This window comes from Dendrobates tinctorius, unplaced genomic scaffold (assembly GCF_039654945.1).
Source record: "Dendrobates tinctorius isolate UK_male_01 unplaced genomic scaffold, ASM3965494v1 ptg000057l, whole genome shotgun sequence".
NCBI lineage: Eukaryota > Metazoa > Chordata > Amphibia > Anura > Dendrobatidae > Dendrobates > Dendrobates tinctorius.
In genome coordinates, this window is record NW_027361725.1 from 11425001 (window position 1) to 11442751 (window position 17751).

General features: G+C 48.8%; 1 protein-coding gene across 1 annotated transcript in view; it reads left to right on the forward strand.

Annotated features, from left to right (window-relative positions):
• The first annotated feature begins 2516 nt into the window (after positions 1-2516).
• The window catches only part of LOC141091979 (uncharacterized), a 107028-nt gene continuing 91793 nt past the window's right edge, over positions 2517-17751 (forward strand). The window contains exons 1-2 of the mRNA XM_073577799.1: positions 2517-2819; positions 4337-4475. Coding sequence (XP_073433900.1) covers positions 2517-2819; positions 4337-4475 — 442 coding nt within the window. The remainder of the gene's footprint in view (positions 2820-4336; positions 4476-17751) is intronic.

The window sequence follows — 17751 nt, forward strand, 5'->3', positions numbered from 1 at the left end:
CAGAGCCTTGCGTGACTCCAACAGAGAGAGAGTGGGATGAGGAGGTAGTGTGGGAGTGGGAGACGCTGAATGTGCGGTTGGAAAGGTATGAGGAGATCCAGGATAGGGCGAGGTGTTTGATGCCAAAGGAGGAGAGGATCTGTAGTAGGAGGCAGTGGTCAACTGTGTTGAAAGCAGAAGACAGGTCTAGAAGGAGGAGTATATAGTATTGTCCGTTAGCTTTGGCTGTAAGTAGGTCATTGGTAATTTTGGTCAGGGCTGTCTCAGTGGAATGATGGGGGCGGAAGCCAGATTGTAGATTGTCAAAGAGCAAGTTAGATGAGAGGTGGGAGGAAAGTTCAGCGTGGACATGCTGCTTCAGGAGTTTAGAAGCGAATGGGAGCAGCGATATTGGACGATAGCTGGACATGGCTCTTGGATCGAGGGTTGGCTTTTTAAGGATAGGCGTGATTGTGGCATGTTTGAAAGCAGAAGTGATAGGTTGAAGAGGTGGGTTAGGGAGGGGATAAGAGTGGTGGTGAGGTTGGGGAGGAGGTGGGATGGGATCGGGTCAAGTGCACAAGTGGTGAGCTGTGATTTGGAGAGAAGATGAGCAAGCTCCCCTTCAGTGATGTTAGATAAGGAGGTTATGGGGTTTGGGCATTGGTCTGACATGAAAAGGGGTTGTGGTGGATGAGCAATAAAGACTTGCCGTGTTTGGTCTATCTTGTTTTTGAAGTGTGCAGCAAAGTCCTTGGCAGAGATTAGGGAAGTCAGAGTGGGCAGTGGTGGGCGGAGGAGGGAGTTAAAAGTATTGAACAACTGTTTGGGGTTGTGGGATAAGGAAGATACAAGGGATTTAAAGTAGGCCTTTTTAGTAGAGGTTAGGGCATATTTGAATGCAAGTGTTGCTTGTTTGAGTGCAGTGAAGTCATCTTGCGAATGCGTTTTCTTCCAGCACCGTTCTGCAATTCTGGATGCTTGCCGAAGCTTTTTAGTGATGTTATTGTGCCAGGCTTGTCTATTGATTTGTCGCACTCTGTTATGCATGACAGGAGCGACCGAGTCGATGGCTGATGCAAGAGTGGCATTGTAGAAAGTAGTGGCAGTGTCTGTGTCATGGAGTGAAGATATGGAGGACAGTGGTAGGATAGATTCAGAGAGTGTGCGAGTGTCTAGATGTGCGAGGTTTCTGCGGGGGTGTGCGTGTTGCTCGACATGGGTGACAGATGGGGAGGACAGGGATGAGAAAGTGAGTAGATGGTGGTCAGATAGAGGAAGAGGGGAGGTGATGAAGTTAGAAAGAGAGCCGAACATATGCAAGGAGGGGGGTAAAACAAGGATGGGGAAGTATACACAAAGATGGGAGAGCATATACAAGGATGGGAGCGCATATACAAGGATGGGGAATACAAGATACAATTGTGGGCATGGTCGTGATTTTTGATACTTATTGTTATCAATTTTACTGGTTGGTTTAAAAAAACGTTTTTTGCATTGGTTTTATTCCCCTTTTTTTTCCTTGCAGATAACAACTACTGACACAGCTCGGGGATGGATTGGGACACGAGGGAGGCAGCTTGGAGGGTTCAGTCCTCAGATATTTTTTCTTCTACTTCTAATGCCAGCACACCAAGTTCCGAATTTTCTGGTGTTACATCAGAATTAACAGCAGCACATAAATTAGGAATAAGACTATGGTGGAATGTTCGGTCCCTGGAGGAGTATATAAAATCTAATATTGTGCCACGGGGTTTAAGGGTTTCTATTTATCCTGCATGGGAACCCTCCCCAAGCTTCCGTACCACTTGGGAGCAGGGTCTTTTGCGGTGCTCGGGTAGTATTATGAATATGCTTCTGGAACATGACAGGGAGTTACTTGTCTCGGTTAAAAAACAGATCAAGGAATTGGATTCTAAATTGAATGTCTTTGATGAGGAGACACAGGTACAACCCTTTAAAATTAAACTTAAAGAGACTCTTCACAAGTATGACAAAGAGATTACCCAAAAGAAAAAATCTAAATTTCTTAGGGACCGTAGGGACTTTGAGGAAAAACAGGCATTTCAATGGAAACATAAGGGAAATAGAAGATATGGGGCTTCCCTACATAAGGCTTCAGATAAAGTGGTTGAGGTGACCCGCAAACCGGATTATACATCTGGTAGTGATTTTTTATCGTCCGCCGAGAGCGAGACTGACACCGGACCAGAAGGGGCCGTCGCAAACGGCCAGGTGTCAACAAGGAGCAATCGATACAGGGGACGCAGACCCCCGCAATACAATCAGTACAGGAATTTTCGCAAATAGAGGAACAAGATACCTTGGGGGATGGAAATTTGGATATACAGGTACAGGATAATCTGTTACAAATTATTAATTTGTCAAAGTATAAACTTTCACCTATTGACATTTCTGTACTACAGAGGGGTTTGACTTTTGCCCCTGTTAAGGCAATTGACAAGTTTACCTTGGCTAAGGACCTTTATATTTTTTGCAGGCATTTGGTTCTCCAAGTATTACATAACAAACCACGGATGGTAGATGGCTTGGATCAGATGGACCGACAAGTTTTGCAGGATTTATTGGACCTTTTACAGGAAGACTCAAATACGGGTAAAAATTGCTTTCCCTTCAGAAATAAATCCGTGGTGGCTCCACCATTTGCGTTGGTTCCAGCCATTAGGGTATTTTTTGAACTTGTTAAGAAGGACTTTTTGGCTGTTCCCACTAAGTCTAGACAATTGGATAATCTGCATGCTGGTGAAAGATCAGCCCTTGCCAGCCTCAGATCTAATAAATCATTTGTGATCAAGGAGGCTGACAAGGGTGGGAATGTGGTATTGTGGCCACATGAGCTATATCGGGAAGAGGCGCACCGTCAACAGGACAACATTCGATTTTATAAAAAGTTACCATCTGATCAAACTGGACTCTTTTCGGTCAAGTTTAGAAGGTTACTGGATAGGGCATAGGAGTTGGAATGCTTGTGGGTTGAATATCCTATTACATCTACCTTTTATATGTTACCCAAGGTCCACAAGGATCTGGTGAGACCTCCGGGTTGGCCTATAGTGGCTAGTATAGGTAGCTTGTGTGAAAAAGCATCAATTTATGTGGACTATTTTCTTCAGTCCATGGTTAAGGACTTACCATCTTATATACAGGATACCTCCCACTTTATAAGGAAGTGTCGGGATGTTGATTTAACGTCTGAGGCTTTATTAGTCACTTGCGATGTTGAATCGCTTTACTCGAATATTGATCACTCAGATGGCATAAGAGCGGTTCTGCACGTTTTTGATCAGGTGACGCAGTCTGACAGAATGCATGACTCATTTGTTATTGACTTGCTTGAGTTCATCATGAAGCATAATTTTTCATCTTCGATAGGTCTTACTATATTCAGACGTCAGGTGTGGCGATGGGGGCCAGATGTGCTCCGGCCCTGGCAAATCTTTTCTAAGGCTGGTGGGAGGCAACTCGGGTTTACTCTACAGAATGGTTTAGAGACATAGTGCGGCATTGGTCATGTTTTATCGACGATATTTTTTTCATTTGGATTGGAACAAAGGAGGAATGCTGTGCTTTCATTGAACTATTGAATTCTAACCCGCATAATATTGTACTTACTTACTCGATGTCTTCTCTTTCAGTCACCTTTTTGGATCTGGTGGTCTCGAATGAGAATGGTGGTATATCTACGAGACTGTTTCGAAAACCAACAGCCACGCACAGTCTATTAGACTATTCGAGTTTCCACCCAGCCCATACTAGAAATGGAGTCCCCACTGGACAATTTTTAAGAATAAGACGAAATTGCAGCACGGATGAGGTGTTCCATGAGGAGGCTTTATGTTTAATGAAACGTTTCAAAAAGAGGAATTATCCCCGGAGAAGTATCTCGCGGGCATATCAAAGGGCAAATGGGTGTACACAGGATTCCTTGTTGGTGACACGTGTAAAGACCAGGGATTCAAAACCCAGGTTTATTACACAATATAACAACCAATGGTCACACGTGAGAGAAGTGCTTGGTACACATTGGGGTATACTTACAACTGATCTGCAGACATCTAGTACCGTGTCCGAGCAGCCATGCATTACAGCTAGAAGGGCCCCGAATTTTAGAGATCTCCTGATGAGGAGTGATTATATGAGACCAACAATTGGGTTGGACCGAGGGATCACGCTCAGGGGTTCTTTTGCATGTGGGAATTGTACTGTTTGTCCCCACATGCACCCCACTAGGGACCATTTTACTAATCCAGGGGATGGTGTTAGGCATAGGTTGATGTCATATATCAATTGTAAGACCAGTTGTGTGGTTTATGCATTGATTTGTCCTTGTAATCAGGTCTACATTGGCCAAACGTCTCAGGATTTGCGCCGAAGGATACAGAAACATTTTTCGACAATTGACTTGGCACGCACGGATCAAGCCAAAGTTAAAGCCTTGACGTCTGTGGCAGCTCATTTTCTGACCCACCACACTGGTAAGGTCACTAATGCTAGGATGGTGAGATTAGAGAAGATATCAATTTCTAATAGGGGGGGTTCACCTTAAAAATTATTATTACAAAGAGTCCCGATGGATTTTCAGTTTGAATTCTTTGGCCCATAGGGGGTTAAATGAAGAGCTGTTGTTCACAGGTTTTCTGGGTTGATTGCTTATTTTGTGTTGTTTCCATCTTTTTTCCTTTAGGCAGTCATTTCTTTGGGGATCATTGTCTACAGGAACTATAGCCTTATTATGACTTTGCTGTGGCTCCGTCAAGAAAATACCCCCCCTTGAGGCCATTCTTGCCCCATTTGAGATTTCCTCAATGAATTTCTGGACTTGGAGGACCTTAATGATTATCATCTCTGGACTTGTTGGATTTCAGCCATCACCGTCTCTGGATCTGGATTTTAGACACTCATCTTGTGGAGCTGTGCTAATTGGGAGTTTCCTATGTACTCTGGAATTTCAGTAATAAATTATGTGATGTCATTAAACATTAGAAGACCTTATCTGGTCTCTTACCTGGCTCATGAGGATTGTTTATTTAAGGGCACTAGGATAGAAGGAAATTGTATGGGTAATTATTTGACCCTCTGAAGGGTTTTTGTTTTTTTTTGGGATGAGTCGGTGGATAGTTGATCTTATCTCTGCCTTATGGCATGAGGATGGAGGGGGTATACCCTGGTTTATATGACCTTATTTATCAAGATGGGTCTATTTTGGAATGTCATCAGAGCTCTGGGAGGCGATATACATGCATTTTTCTTTATTAGTGCTCCTTTTTGGTTGACATCTGTTCCCTCGGTTGTAGTGGACATACTGGAGTGGGACAACTATTAAGTAGGTCCTGGCGTTATTGGCCAACTATGCTTGCTACTGTTTTTAGATAGATGGCTATCTTATATGCCTTCTGTCTATACACAAGTAGTATGACCTTGTTCACATAGCCCTAATTATTGTGCACCTTTCCTTTTCCTTTAACCACCTCTCCCCCTTTTTTTTTTTCTCTTTCCCCTTCTTTTTGTTCGGAGTGTCTTGATGTGAATAGCCTTTTGGCATTTGCAGTATTTTTGGCCTTTCTTTTGCTGCGATATACCTTGTGATATATTTTCACTTATTGAGGGCTCTTTTTAATGAACGTCTTGATCATTGGTTATGATATCACATAGCAGGGTGAAGTTTGTATATTTGTTGTGTCCTGTGTTCCTATCCATCCGCATGTGTATGTGTATTGTATTATATGGTGTCTATGTATGTCCGGTAGAGTTGAGCGATACCAGCCGATACTTGAAAATATCGGATCGGAATGGATCGGCCGATCTTAAAAAAAAGTATCGGTATCGCCGATTCCGATACCGGGAACCAATGCAAGTCAATGGGGCCAAAATATCGGAATTAAAAAAAAACCTTTCTTTCCTTGTAGGTTAATTCTACATGAAGAAAAACAACTAAGAATAATGTAGAATGTATTGTGGGAGGTGGAGGAGACATTAAAGCCATAGAGGTTTAGCCCAATCAAATGGAATAGCAGGAATTAAACTTTTTTTTTTAAAGATGTTAGGAGTTACAAAGATATTGACTATGTTAGCCTCATTTATATTTTGCCAGACATGTATGTCTTCTTCTTCTACTTCCTTTTTTTACATTCTTCTTCTTCTTCTTCTACTTCCTTTTTTTACATTCTTCTTCTTCTTCTTCTACTTCCTTTTTTTACATTCTTCTTCTTATTCCTTTTTTTACATTCTTCTTCTTCTTCTTCTACTTCCTTTTTTTACATTCTTCTTCTTCTTCTTCTTCTTCTTCTTCTTCTTCTTCTTCTTCTTCTTCTTCTTCTTCTTCTTCTTCTTCTTCTTCCTTTTCTTACATTCTTCATATTCTTCTTATTCAACAATTATTATTCTACATATTCAGCTTCTTCATCTTCTTCCTATTCTTCTTCATCATATTCTTGTTTGTGTCAGGCATTCCTGTAGTTGTTATCTAGAAAAGTTAGAAGTTTACACCTTCCGTTCTGCCTGTCACAAAAGATTTACAACAGGATTTGTCCGCGTTCAGTTTGGCCTGCAGAAGCAGGCCTTTTCCAGGGGCACCACGAGGAGGAACGGACTCACCCCCATACACTGCTTAGTCTTCTTCTGCTTATAAATAAGATAATATCATTTGCTCAGAGTATTAGTCTTATGCTTAATGTTCTTCTGCTTTGTTTTTTTTATGCTTCTTTGTCTTCTCTCTCTTGTTGTTCTGCATCTTGGTGGTTGTCTTCCTGTTCTTTGTCCTCTTGAACCAGCTGACGGTACTGGCACCCGGAGGGGCAGCAGAAGGAACAAGAGCCAATGGCACTACCGAGGACCAGCTGACGGTGCTGGAACCCGGTTACTAAGCAGGAGGTACCTGTGCTACAAAGCACTACCAAGGACCAGCAGACGTTGCCGGAACTCGGATACCGAGATGGAGGCACCTAGGCCAAACGCTCTGACGAGAACCAGCTGACGGTGCTGGAACCCGGAGGGGTAGCATAAGCTGCAAGAGCAAATGGAAATAGCGAGGACCAGCTGACAGTGCTGGCACCCGGAGGGGCAGCAGAAGGAATAAGAGCCAATGGCACAACCGAGGACCAGCTGACGGTGCTGGAACCCGGTTACTAAGCAGGAGGTACCTGTGCTACAAAGCACTACCAAGGACCAGCAGACGTTGCCGGAACTCGGATACCGAGATGGAGGCACCTAGGCCAAAGGCTCTGACGAGAACCAGCTGACGGTGCTGGAACCCGGAGGGGTAGCATAAGCTGCAAGAGCAAATGGAAATAGCGAGGACCAGCTGACAGTGCTGGCACCCGGAGGGGCAGCAGAAGGAATAAGAGCCAATGGCACAACCGAGGACCAGCTGACGGTGCTGGAACCCGGTTACTAAGCAGGAGGTACCTGTGCTACAAAGCACTACCAAGGACCAGCAGACGTTGCTGGAACTCGGATACCGAGATGGAGGCACCTAGGCCAAAGGCTCTGATGAGAACCAGCTGACGGTGCTGGAACCCGGAGGGGTATCAGAAGTTACCCCTGAAAAGCAAAGTTGGCATGCCGCAAGCTGGCCGCAGTTACCGAATCACACAGTCCTACAGGGGGTGCTTGTCCTACTGGCACTATGGAACAAACCTTTCTTACCAGAACCCGCAGTCCACATAGGAAGCACCTAAACTGCTGGCACCCTAGCCTCGGCTAACCCAACCGCAACACGACATGGCAACTTGGGGTGGCAAACTGACATTGACACTTCCCGGAAACAGCAGGCAGGGCTGGAACCAAGCTGGGCAGGAGGGAGTACCCGTGCCAAAGTCAGTTATGAGCAGCAACTGGCGATGTTGGAGCCCAGGACAAGCACTTAGCAGGCTGAGGCCTGATGTGCTGTCAATTGGGAGGCAGCAGGACAGATTGCCATCAAAACAGCAGGGGAACAGCTGACGTTACTGAACCCCACAAACACAGGAGCTAGTGTTTTACTCTGTGAAGACGGCACTTCCGAGCAACAACTGGCTGTGTTGAAGCCCAGGGACAAGCACGGAGCAGGCTTAGGCTGCATTGAAGAAATTTTAAGATCGGTTGTAGACTACTAATTTGAACCAAGCTCCACTTAGGCCTGTGGATTCACTGATTTTCGTATTTCCCCTGTCCTCCAACCCCGCCAGTTACAGCTCCGAAGTGGCGTCTGCACAATCCACACTTGTTCCTGTGTTACAGGTGTTCAGTCCGGTCAGTTAATCCCCTGATGTGTGTCCGGCAATGTCGCCTGCTCTGTCCACATTCCGATAATGGGAATGTGGACAGAGCAGGCGACATTGCCGGACACACATCAGGGGATTAACTGATCGGACTGAACACCTGTAACACAGGAACAAGTGTGGATTGTGCAGACGCCACTTCGGAGCTGTAACTGGCAGGGTTGGAGGACAGGGGAAATACGAGAGACAGTGGAGCCACAGGCCTAATTGGAGCACGGTTAAAAATCAGTAGTGGTACGACTGTGTAGGCAGCAGGAGACTTTGCCATCCACACAGCAGGGGATCAGCTGACATTACTGAACCCCACTGAGACACGGGAGCAAGTATCTCTTTCCGTGTGGACGGCACTTCCGAACTACAACTGGCTGTGTTGAAGCCCAGGAAATAGGAGGGTGTAGGCAGAGGCCTACTGTATTTTGAATGAGTTTACAGCAGGAGAGACTGCCATCCACAAAGCAGGGGATCAGCTGACGTTACTGAACCCCACTGAGACACGGGAGCAAGTATCTCTTTCCGTGTGGACGGCACTTCCGAACTACAACTGGCTGTGTTGAAGCCCAGGAAATAGGAGGGTGTAGGCAGAGGCCTACTGTATTTTGAATGAGTTTACAGCAGGAGAGACTGCCATCCACACAGCAGGGGATCAGCTGACGTTACTGAACCCCACTGAGACACGGGAGCAAGTATCTCTTTCCGTGTGGACGGCACTTCCGAACTACAACTGGCTGTGTTGAAGCCCAGGAAATAGGAGGGTGTAGGCAGAGGCCTACTGAATTTTGAATGAGGTGACAGCAGGAGAGACTGCCATCCACACAGCAGGGGATCAGCTGACGTTACTGAACCCCACTGAGACACGGGAGCAAGTGTCTCTTTCCGTGTGGACGGCACTTCCGAACTACAACTGGCTGTGTTGAAGCCCAGGAAATAGGAGGGTGTAGGCAGAGGCCTACTGAATTTTGAATGAGGTGACAGCAGGAGAGACTGCCATCCACACAGCAGGGGATCAGCTGACGTTACTGAACCCCACTGAGACACGGGAGCAAGTATCTCTTTCCGTGTGGACGGCACTTCCGAACTACAACTGGCTGTGTTGAAGCCCAGGAAATAGGAGGGTGTAGGCAGAGGCCTACTGAATTTTGAATGAGGTGACAGCAGGAGAGACTGCCATCCACACAGCAGGGGATCAGCTGACGTTACTGAACCCCACTGAGACACGGGAGCAAGTATCTCTTTCCGTGTGGACGGCACTTCCGAACTACAACTGGCTGTGTTGAAGCCCAGGAAATAGGAGGGTGTAGGCAGAGGCCTACTGTATTTTGAATGAGTTTACAGCAGGAGAGACTGCCATCCACACAGCAGGGGATCAGCTGACGTTACTGAACCCCACTGAGACACGGGAGCAAGTGTCTCTTTCCGTGTGGACGGCACTTCCGAACTACAACTGGCTGTGTTGAAGCCCAGGAAATAGGAGGGTGTAGGCAGAGGCCTACTGTATTTTGAATGAGTTTACAGCAGGAGAGACTGCCATCCACACAGCAGGGGATCAGCTGACGTTACTGAACCCCACTGAGACACGGGAGCAAGTATCTCTTTCCGTGTGGACGGCACTTCCGAACTACAACTGGCTGTGTTGAAGCCCAGGAAATAGGAGGGTGTAGGCAGAGGCCTACTGAATTTTGAATGAGGTGACAGCAGGAGAGACTGCCATCCACACAGCAGGGGATCAGCTGACGTTACTGAACCCCACTGAGACACGGGAGCAAGTATCTCTTTCCGTGTGGACGGCACTTCCGAACTACAACTGGCTGTGTTGAAGCCCAGGAAATAGGAGGGTGTAGGCAGAGGCCTACTGTATTTTGAATGAGTTTACAGCAGGAGAGACTGCCATCCACACAGCAGGGGATCAGCTGACGTTACTGAACCCCACTGAGACACGGGAGCAAGTATCTCTTTCCGTGTGGACGGCACTTCCGAACTACAACTGGCTGTGTTGAAGCCCAGGAAATAGGAGGGTGTAGGCAGAGGCCTACTGAATTTTGAATGAGGTGACAGCAGGAGAGACTGCCATCCACACAGCAGGGGATCAGCTGACGTTACTGAACCCCACTGAGACACGGGAGCAAGTATCTCTTTCCGTGTGGACGGCACTTCCGAACTACAACTGGCTGTGTTGAAGCCCAGGAAATAGGAGGGTGTAGGCAGAGGCCTACTGTATTTTGAATGAGTTTACAGCAGGAGAGACTGCCATCCACACAGCAGGGGATCAGCTGACGTTACTGAACCCCACTGAGACACGGGAGCAAGTGTCTCTTTCCGTGTGGACGGCACTTCCGAACTACAACTGGCTGTGTTGAAGCCCAGGAAATAGGAGGGTGTAGGCAGAGGCCTACTGTATTTTGAATGAGTTTACAGCAGGAGAGACTGCCATCCACACAGCAGGGGATCAGCTGACGTTACTGAACCCCACTGAGACACGGGAGCAAGTGTCTCTTTCCGTGTGGACGGCACTTCCGAACTACAACTGGCTGTGTTGAAGCCCAGGAAATAGGAGGGTGTAGGCAGAGGCCTACTGTATTTTGAATGAGTTTACAGCAGGAGAGACTGCCATCCACACAGCAGGGGATCAGCTGACGTTACTGAACCCCACTGAGACACGGGAGCAAGTGTCTCTTTCCGTGTGGACGGCACTTCCGAACTACAACTGGCTGTGTTGAAGCCCAGGAAATAGGAGGGTGTAGGCAGAGGCCTACTGTATTTTGAATGAGTTTACAGCAGGAGAGACTGCCATCCACACAGCAGGGGATCAGCTGACGTTACTGAACCCCACTGAGACACGGGAGCAAGTATCTCTTTCCGTGTGGACGGCACTTCCGAACTACAACTGGCTGTGTTGAAGCCCAGGAAATAGGAGGGTGTAGGCAGAGGCCTACTGTCTTTGTAATGCGGAGACAGCAGGAGAGACTGCCATCTCCACAGCAGGGGAACAGCTGGCAGTGCTGAACCCCACTAACACTTGAACGAATGTGTTTGGCTCTGTGGAGACGACACTTCTGAACACCAACTGACGCTGTTGGAGCCCAGGATTAGGCGAGGAGCAGGCTGGGGCCTACTGGATTTTGGCAGGTGAAGGCAGCAGGAGACTTGCCATCTCCACAGCAGGGGAACAGCTGGCAGTGCTGAACCCCACTAACACTTGAACGAATGTGTTTGGTTCTGTGGAGACGACACTTCTGAACACCAACTGACGCTGTTGGAGCCCAGGATTAGGCGAGGAGCAGGCTGGGGCCTACTGGATTTTGGCAGGTGAATGCAGCAGGAGACTTGCCATCTCCACAGCAGGGGAACAGCTGGCAGTGCTGAACCCCACTAACACTTGAACGAACGTGTTTGGCTCTGTGGAGACGACACTTCTGAACACCAACTGACGCTGTTGGAGCCCAGGATTAGGCGAGGAGCAGGCTGGGGCCTACTGGATTTTGGCAGGTGAAGGCAGCAGGAGACTTGCCATCTCCACAGCAGGGGAACAGCTGGCAGTGCTGAACCCCACTAACACTTGAACGAATGTGTTTGGCTCTGTGGAGACGACACTTCTGAACACCAACTGACGCTGTTGGAGCCCAGGATTAGGCGAGGAGCAGGCTGGGGCCTACTGGATTTTGGCAGGTGAAGGCAGCAGGAGACTTGCCATCTCCACAGCAGGGGAACAGCTGGCAGTGCTGAACCCCACTAACACTTGAACGAATGTGTTTGGCTCTGTGGAGACGACACTTCTGAACACCAACTGACGCTGTTGGAGCCCAGGATTAGGCGAGGAGCAGGCTGGGGCCTACTGGATTTTGGCAGGTGAATGCAGCAGGAGACTTGCCATCTCCACAGCAGGGGAACAGCTGGCAGTGCTGAACCCCACTAACACTTGAACGAATGTGTTTGGCTCTGTGGAGACGACACTTCTGAACACCAACTGACGCTGTTGGAGCCCAGGATTAGGCGAGGAGCAGGCTGGGGCCTACTGGATTTGGGCAGGTGAAGGCAGCAGGAGACTTGCCATCTCCACAGCAGGGGAACAGCTGGCAGTGCTGAACCCCACTAACACTTGAACGAATGTGTTTGGCTCTGTGGAGACGACACTTCTGAACACCAACTGACGCTGTTGGTGCCCAGGATTACGCATGCCGCATGCAGAGGCCAATGGGCAGCGGTTTTTATGGAGGTTGTGGACTACTACTGATTCTAACCATGCTCCACTTAGGCCTCTGGCTCCACTGTCTCTACTATTTACCCTGGCCTCCAACCCCGCCAGCTACATCTCTGAAGTGGCGTCAGCACAATCTACACTTGTTCCTGTGTTACTGGTGCTCAGTCCCATCAGTTGATCCCCTGATGTTTGTCCGGCAAGTTCGCCAGCTCTGTCCTCATTCCCACTACTGGTTATGGGAATGTGGACAGAGCAGGAGACCTTGCCGGACACACATCAGGGGATAAACTGATGGGACTGAGCCACAGGAACACAGGAACAAGTGTAGATTGTGCTGACGCCACTTCAGAGATGTAGATGGCGGGGTTGGAGGTCAGGGGAAATAGTAGAGACAGTGGAGCCAGAGACCTAAGTTGGGCACGGTTAAAAATCAGTAGTGGTTTGAATGTTGATGGAGCTGGTGACTCTGCCGTCCACACAGCAGGGGATCAGCTGGCATTACTGAACCCCAGTAACACAGGAGCTAGTGTGTTTCTCTGTGCAGACGACACATCTGAGCGACAACTGGCTGTGTTGAAGCACAGGGATTATAGTTCAGGTGGTAGAAAAATGAACACACCAGCAGACCTGGATACAGTTGCCAACCACTAATTTAGTCTGTAAGAGGAATGGCAAAGTCTTTGGAGATCCAGGCCTTGTTCATTTTCAGAAAAGTCAGCCGGTCAACATTATCGGAAGATAGTCGCGTGCGACGGTCTGTTAGTACACCACCTGCGGCACTAAAGACACGTTCCGATAATACACTGGCAGCAGGGCAAGCCAGCACCTCCAATGCATACTGGCTAAGCTCTGGCCATGTATCCAGCTTAGAGACCCAAAACTTGAAGGGGGAAGAGCCATCTGGGAGTACAGCGACAGGGCAAGACATGTAGTCTGACACCATCTGACGGAAGCGTTGCCTCCTGCTGACTCGAGGCGTCGCTGATGGTGTAGACAATTGTGGTGGACACACAAAACTTTGCCACATTTGGGCCATAGTGGTCTTGCCTTGTGCTGCGGCACTGCCTCTGCTCCCTCTTTGTGCAGAGTTTCCTCCACTGCCTCGACGCACAGAGCTGCTTTGTAAAGCACTTGCAACAATGCTGTCGGGTGGAATGGAAAACATTATGGACTGCACCAGTGACTCTTCGTACTCCCGCATTTTACGCTCCCGGTTCAACGTTGGTATGAGCCTTTGTACGCTGTCCCGGTAGCGAGGATCTAGGAGGGTGTACACCCAATAATCAGCCGAGACGAGAATGTGGGCGATGCGGCGGTCGTTTCTCAGGCACTGCAGCATGAAATCAACCATGTGCTGCAGACTCCCAACTGCCAAAGAACCGCTGTCCCCTGTTTGAGGCGTGACCTCGACCTGCTCTGCATCACCCCACCCTCGCTGTACATACTGAGTAGAGGTTTGTGTACCTCCCTCCTCTGGAGAGATGTCTTCCTCCTCCATCGACTCCTCCTCATCCTCCTCACAAAGTGTCCCCTGCCTAGGCCTTTGTGAGGAAACACGTAGCGCAGACTGTCCAGAAGCAGATGGCATTTGGGACTCCTCATCCTCCACCTCTTCTGAAACCTCATCCCTTAGTGCTTGCAGTGTTTGTTGAAGCAGGCAGATAAGGGGGACAGTCATGCTGACTAGTGCATCATCTGCACTCGCCATCCGCGTGGATTCATCGAAGGCACGCAAAACGAGGCAGATGTCCTTCATAGAGGCCCACTCAATGGTGCTGAAGTGTGAACGGCGCACAGTGCGACTTGTTTGCGCCTGATGCAGCTGGTACTCCATGACTGCTGCCTGCTGCTCACACAACCGCTCCAACATATGTAACGTTGAATTCCACCGGGTGGGTAGGTCACATATGATGCGATGTTCTGGAAGGCCAAATCGTCGCTGCAGAGCAGCGAGGCGCGATCTTGCCGTGCTGGAACGTCGCAAGTGAGCGCACTCTATGCGGACCTTGTGCAACAGTGCATCAAGATCCGGATAGTCCCTCAGAAAGCTCTGCACGACCAAGTTAAGAACATGTGCCAGACATGGGATGTGTGTGAGGTTGCCTAGGCCAAGAGCTGCCACCAGATTTCGGCCATTGTCACACACTACCAAGCCCGGCTGGAGATTCGCTGGCCCAAACCACACATCGCTCTCCAGCTTGATAGCATTCCAGAGCTCCTGCGCTGTGTGGCTTCGATTCCCCAAAGAAATTAATTTGAGTACAGCCTGTTGACGTTTGGCCACGGCTGTGCTCATATCGGTCGTAACAGGCTCCTGCTCTGCTGTTTCTGAGGAACTTGAGTAGGAGGAGGAGTCTATGTGTACAGACTGGAGTCCTGCAATCCGTGGCGTTGGAAGAACACGTACAGCGCCACTCTCCAGATCCGTACCCGGCTCCACAACATTGACCCAGTGGGCAGTGAGGGAAAGGTATCGTCCCTGTCCATGGTTACTGGTCCACGCATCGGTGGTCAGGTGGACCTTGCTACTAACGGCGTTTAGTAGCGCATGTTTTATTTTGCCCTCAACATGTTTCTGCAGGGCAGGGACGGCTCGCCTGCTGAAATAAAAGCGGCTGGGCACGTTGTATTGGGGGACTGCCAATGCCATTAAGTCCCGGAAGGTGTCAGTGTCCACCAGCCTGAATGACAGCATTTCAACTGCCAGAAGTTTGGCAATGCCAGCATTCAGAGACTGTGCTCGGGGATGGTTTGCCGAGTAAGGGCGCCTTTTATCCCATGCCTGTGCTACCGATGGCTGTGATGGATGGGAACGTGCTGTTATGGGTGGAATCTGACAGGGTCTCCGGACAACAGTGGCAGAGGTTCTTCCTTGGCGATCCTGTGAGGAAGCCGAACCAGCAGTGTGTGAGCTGGAGGAAGAGGGCCCAACACGAACTGAAGAGGTGGTAGGTGGTGCTGTACGTTGGCCTACGTCTTGAGGGTGTCTATGCAACTCCAACTCGTGCTTGGTGCGCACATGTTTCCACATATTTGTGGTATTGAGGTTGCTGACATTTCTCCCTCTTTTGACTCTCTGATGACACAGCTTGCATTTGACAAAGCAAATGTCATCTGCAACTGTGTCAAAAAAGGACCACGCACTGCAACTCTTGTGAGCGCCCGGTTTGCCTTTGGAAGGAGGAATGCTCCTAACGGGTGCCGAAGTGGAGGGTACAGGCAACCAAGTCTTCCCCCTCCCTCTGCCTCCTGTTTTGGCCGGTAGGGGAATCTCTTCCTCCGAGCTGCTCCCACCACCTTCCTGTTGCTCACGCCATGATGGGTCAAGGACCTCATCATCTTCCCTCCCCTCTTCAAACAGCTGCTTCTCCGGGGTTGTCTCGCCAGCACCGTACGCACCAGAAAGTGGCAACTGAGTCTCGTCATCATCTGATGCGTACTGAGGTGTGCTGACCATAGGCACTGGCCCACTCGCCTCTTCAGATTCAGAGGGACAAAGAAGTTGCGCATCACTGCATACTCCCTCTTCTTCACATTCAGGAATGCTGCTTGGCTGGCCCCCTCTTTCCAAGCCAACAGATTCCGAGAACAGAAGTAGAGATTGTGATGGCTCCTGTCCATGTCTCTCTGACTGCCTGGGCACTTTGGCAGGTGGTGAAGAGACAGATGGTTGCTCTTCGGTGCTCTGACCCTGAGAGGATGCGGAAGTAATTGAAGTCGATGCGTTAGCTGCCATCCATCCGACAACGGCTTCAATTTGTTCCTCCCGCAGCAGTGGGGTACGTTGAGGTCCTACAAAGCTGCGCATAAAGGACTGTTGCCTGCTAAAACTGGGGGATGCTGATCCACTGGTGCCCGCAGCAGGCCCAAAATCCCCACGTCCTCTACCTGTAGAATCCCCACGTCCTCTCCCTGCAGAATCCCCACGTCCTCTCCCTGCTGAAACTCCACGCCCACGCCCACGCCCCCGCGCCTTACTCCCTGCCTTCTTCATCTTGCAAGACTGCTTAAGATAGGCAAAAAAGGACAAAGGGGGGCCTTAGTGTGCTTATTCCTGAACAGCTGGTTACAGGTACAAGAAACACTAATTTTATGAAGTGTGTGTGTGTGGACTAGACTTTAATAGGAGCTGATGTGGCCTACACAAGTTCAAAATGTAGTGTTTGGTGAACTTTTTATGTGGTTTCTTTGTTTGAAACAAACTCAAAGTATGAGAACAAAGAATTGAAACTGATAGTATCACCAACTTTTTGGAGCTATTACAATGCAGGCAGGTAACCTACAATGCAAAAGATGAGGCTCCAAAAAAATTGGGTAATACTAATCTGGCTGCGCCGGCAGGGCACAAGCCAGAAAAAAAGGCTCCTCTATCTACTCCTATATAGTGTTTGCAACCAACCAATGTTGATGGATACGGATGGATGCACACTAATAGGAGAAGAAAAAATGAGCTGCACTCAGAGACAAATATGTGTGAGGCAGTGACGCACGTTGAGCGTCCTACAACCAGACGTAGCTGCAGGACACTCTACTCAGCGTGAGCTGCACTCACACACAGTCAGAGACCTCTCAGACAGCCGTCAACAGTGCAGCTAAGTGGGCACTGGCACTGACAGGCTGCAGAAAGGCTCCGCTGTGTACTCCTATATAGTGTTTGCAACCACCGTAGATGGAGACGGATGGATGCACACTAATAGAAGAAAAAATGAGCTGCACTCAAATAAAAATATGTGTGAGGCAGTGATGCACGCTGAGCGTCCTACAGCCAGACGTAGCTGCAGGACACACTACTCAGCATGAGCTGCACTCACACACAGTCAGAGACCTCTCAGACAGCCGTGAACAGTGCAGCAAAGTGGACACTAGCACTGAAAGGCTGCAGAAAGGCTCCGCTGTCTACTACTAGTGTTTGCAACCAACGTATATGGATACGGATGGAAGCACACTAGATTGAAATTATTTAAAAAATGCAGCTCAAAAAATAAAAGATGTATGAGGCAGCAGTGATCACACTGGGTGGCCTACAGCCTGACGTGGCTGCAGGACCCACTCCACAGCGTGAGCTGCACTCACACAGCCCTTGCAGACAGCTGTGAAAACAGCGCTGCTAGGGAAAAGCAAGCTACAGTGGTGGTTTATGTAGCCTGGATAAAGCACAATATTGTTTTTAGAATCGCTATTTCTAACTGTCCCTCACAGTCTTCTACAGCAGCCTGTCCCTAACTGAATTCACAGCAGAGTGACCAGAAATGGCGGCTGCGGTGGCTTTTATAGTGCATCATGACATCATTTCGGCAG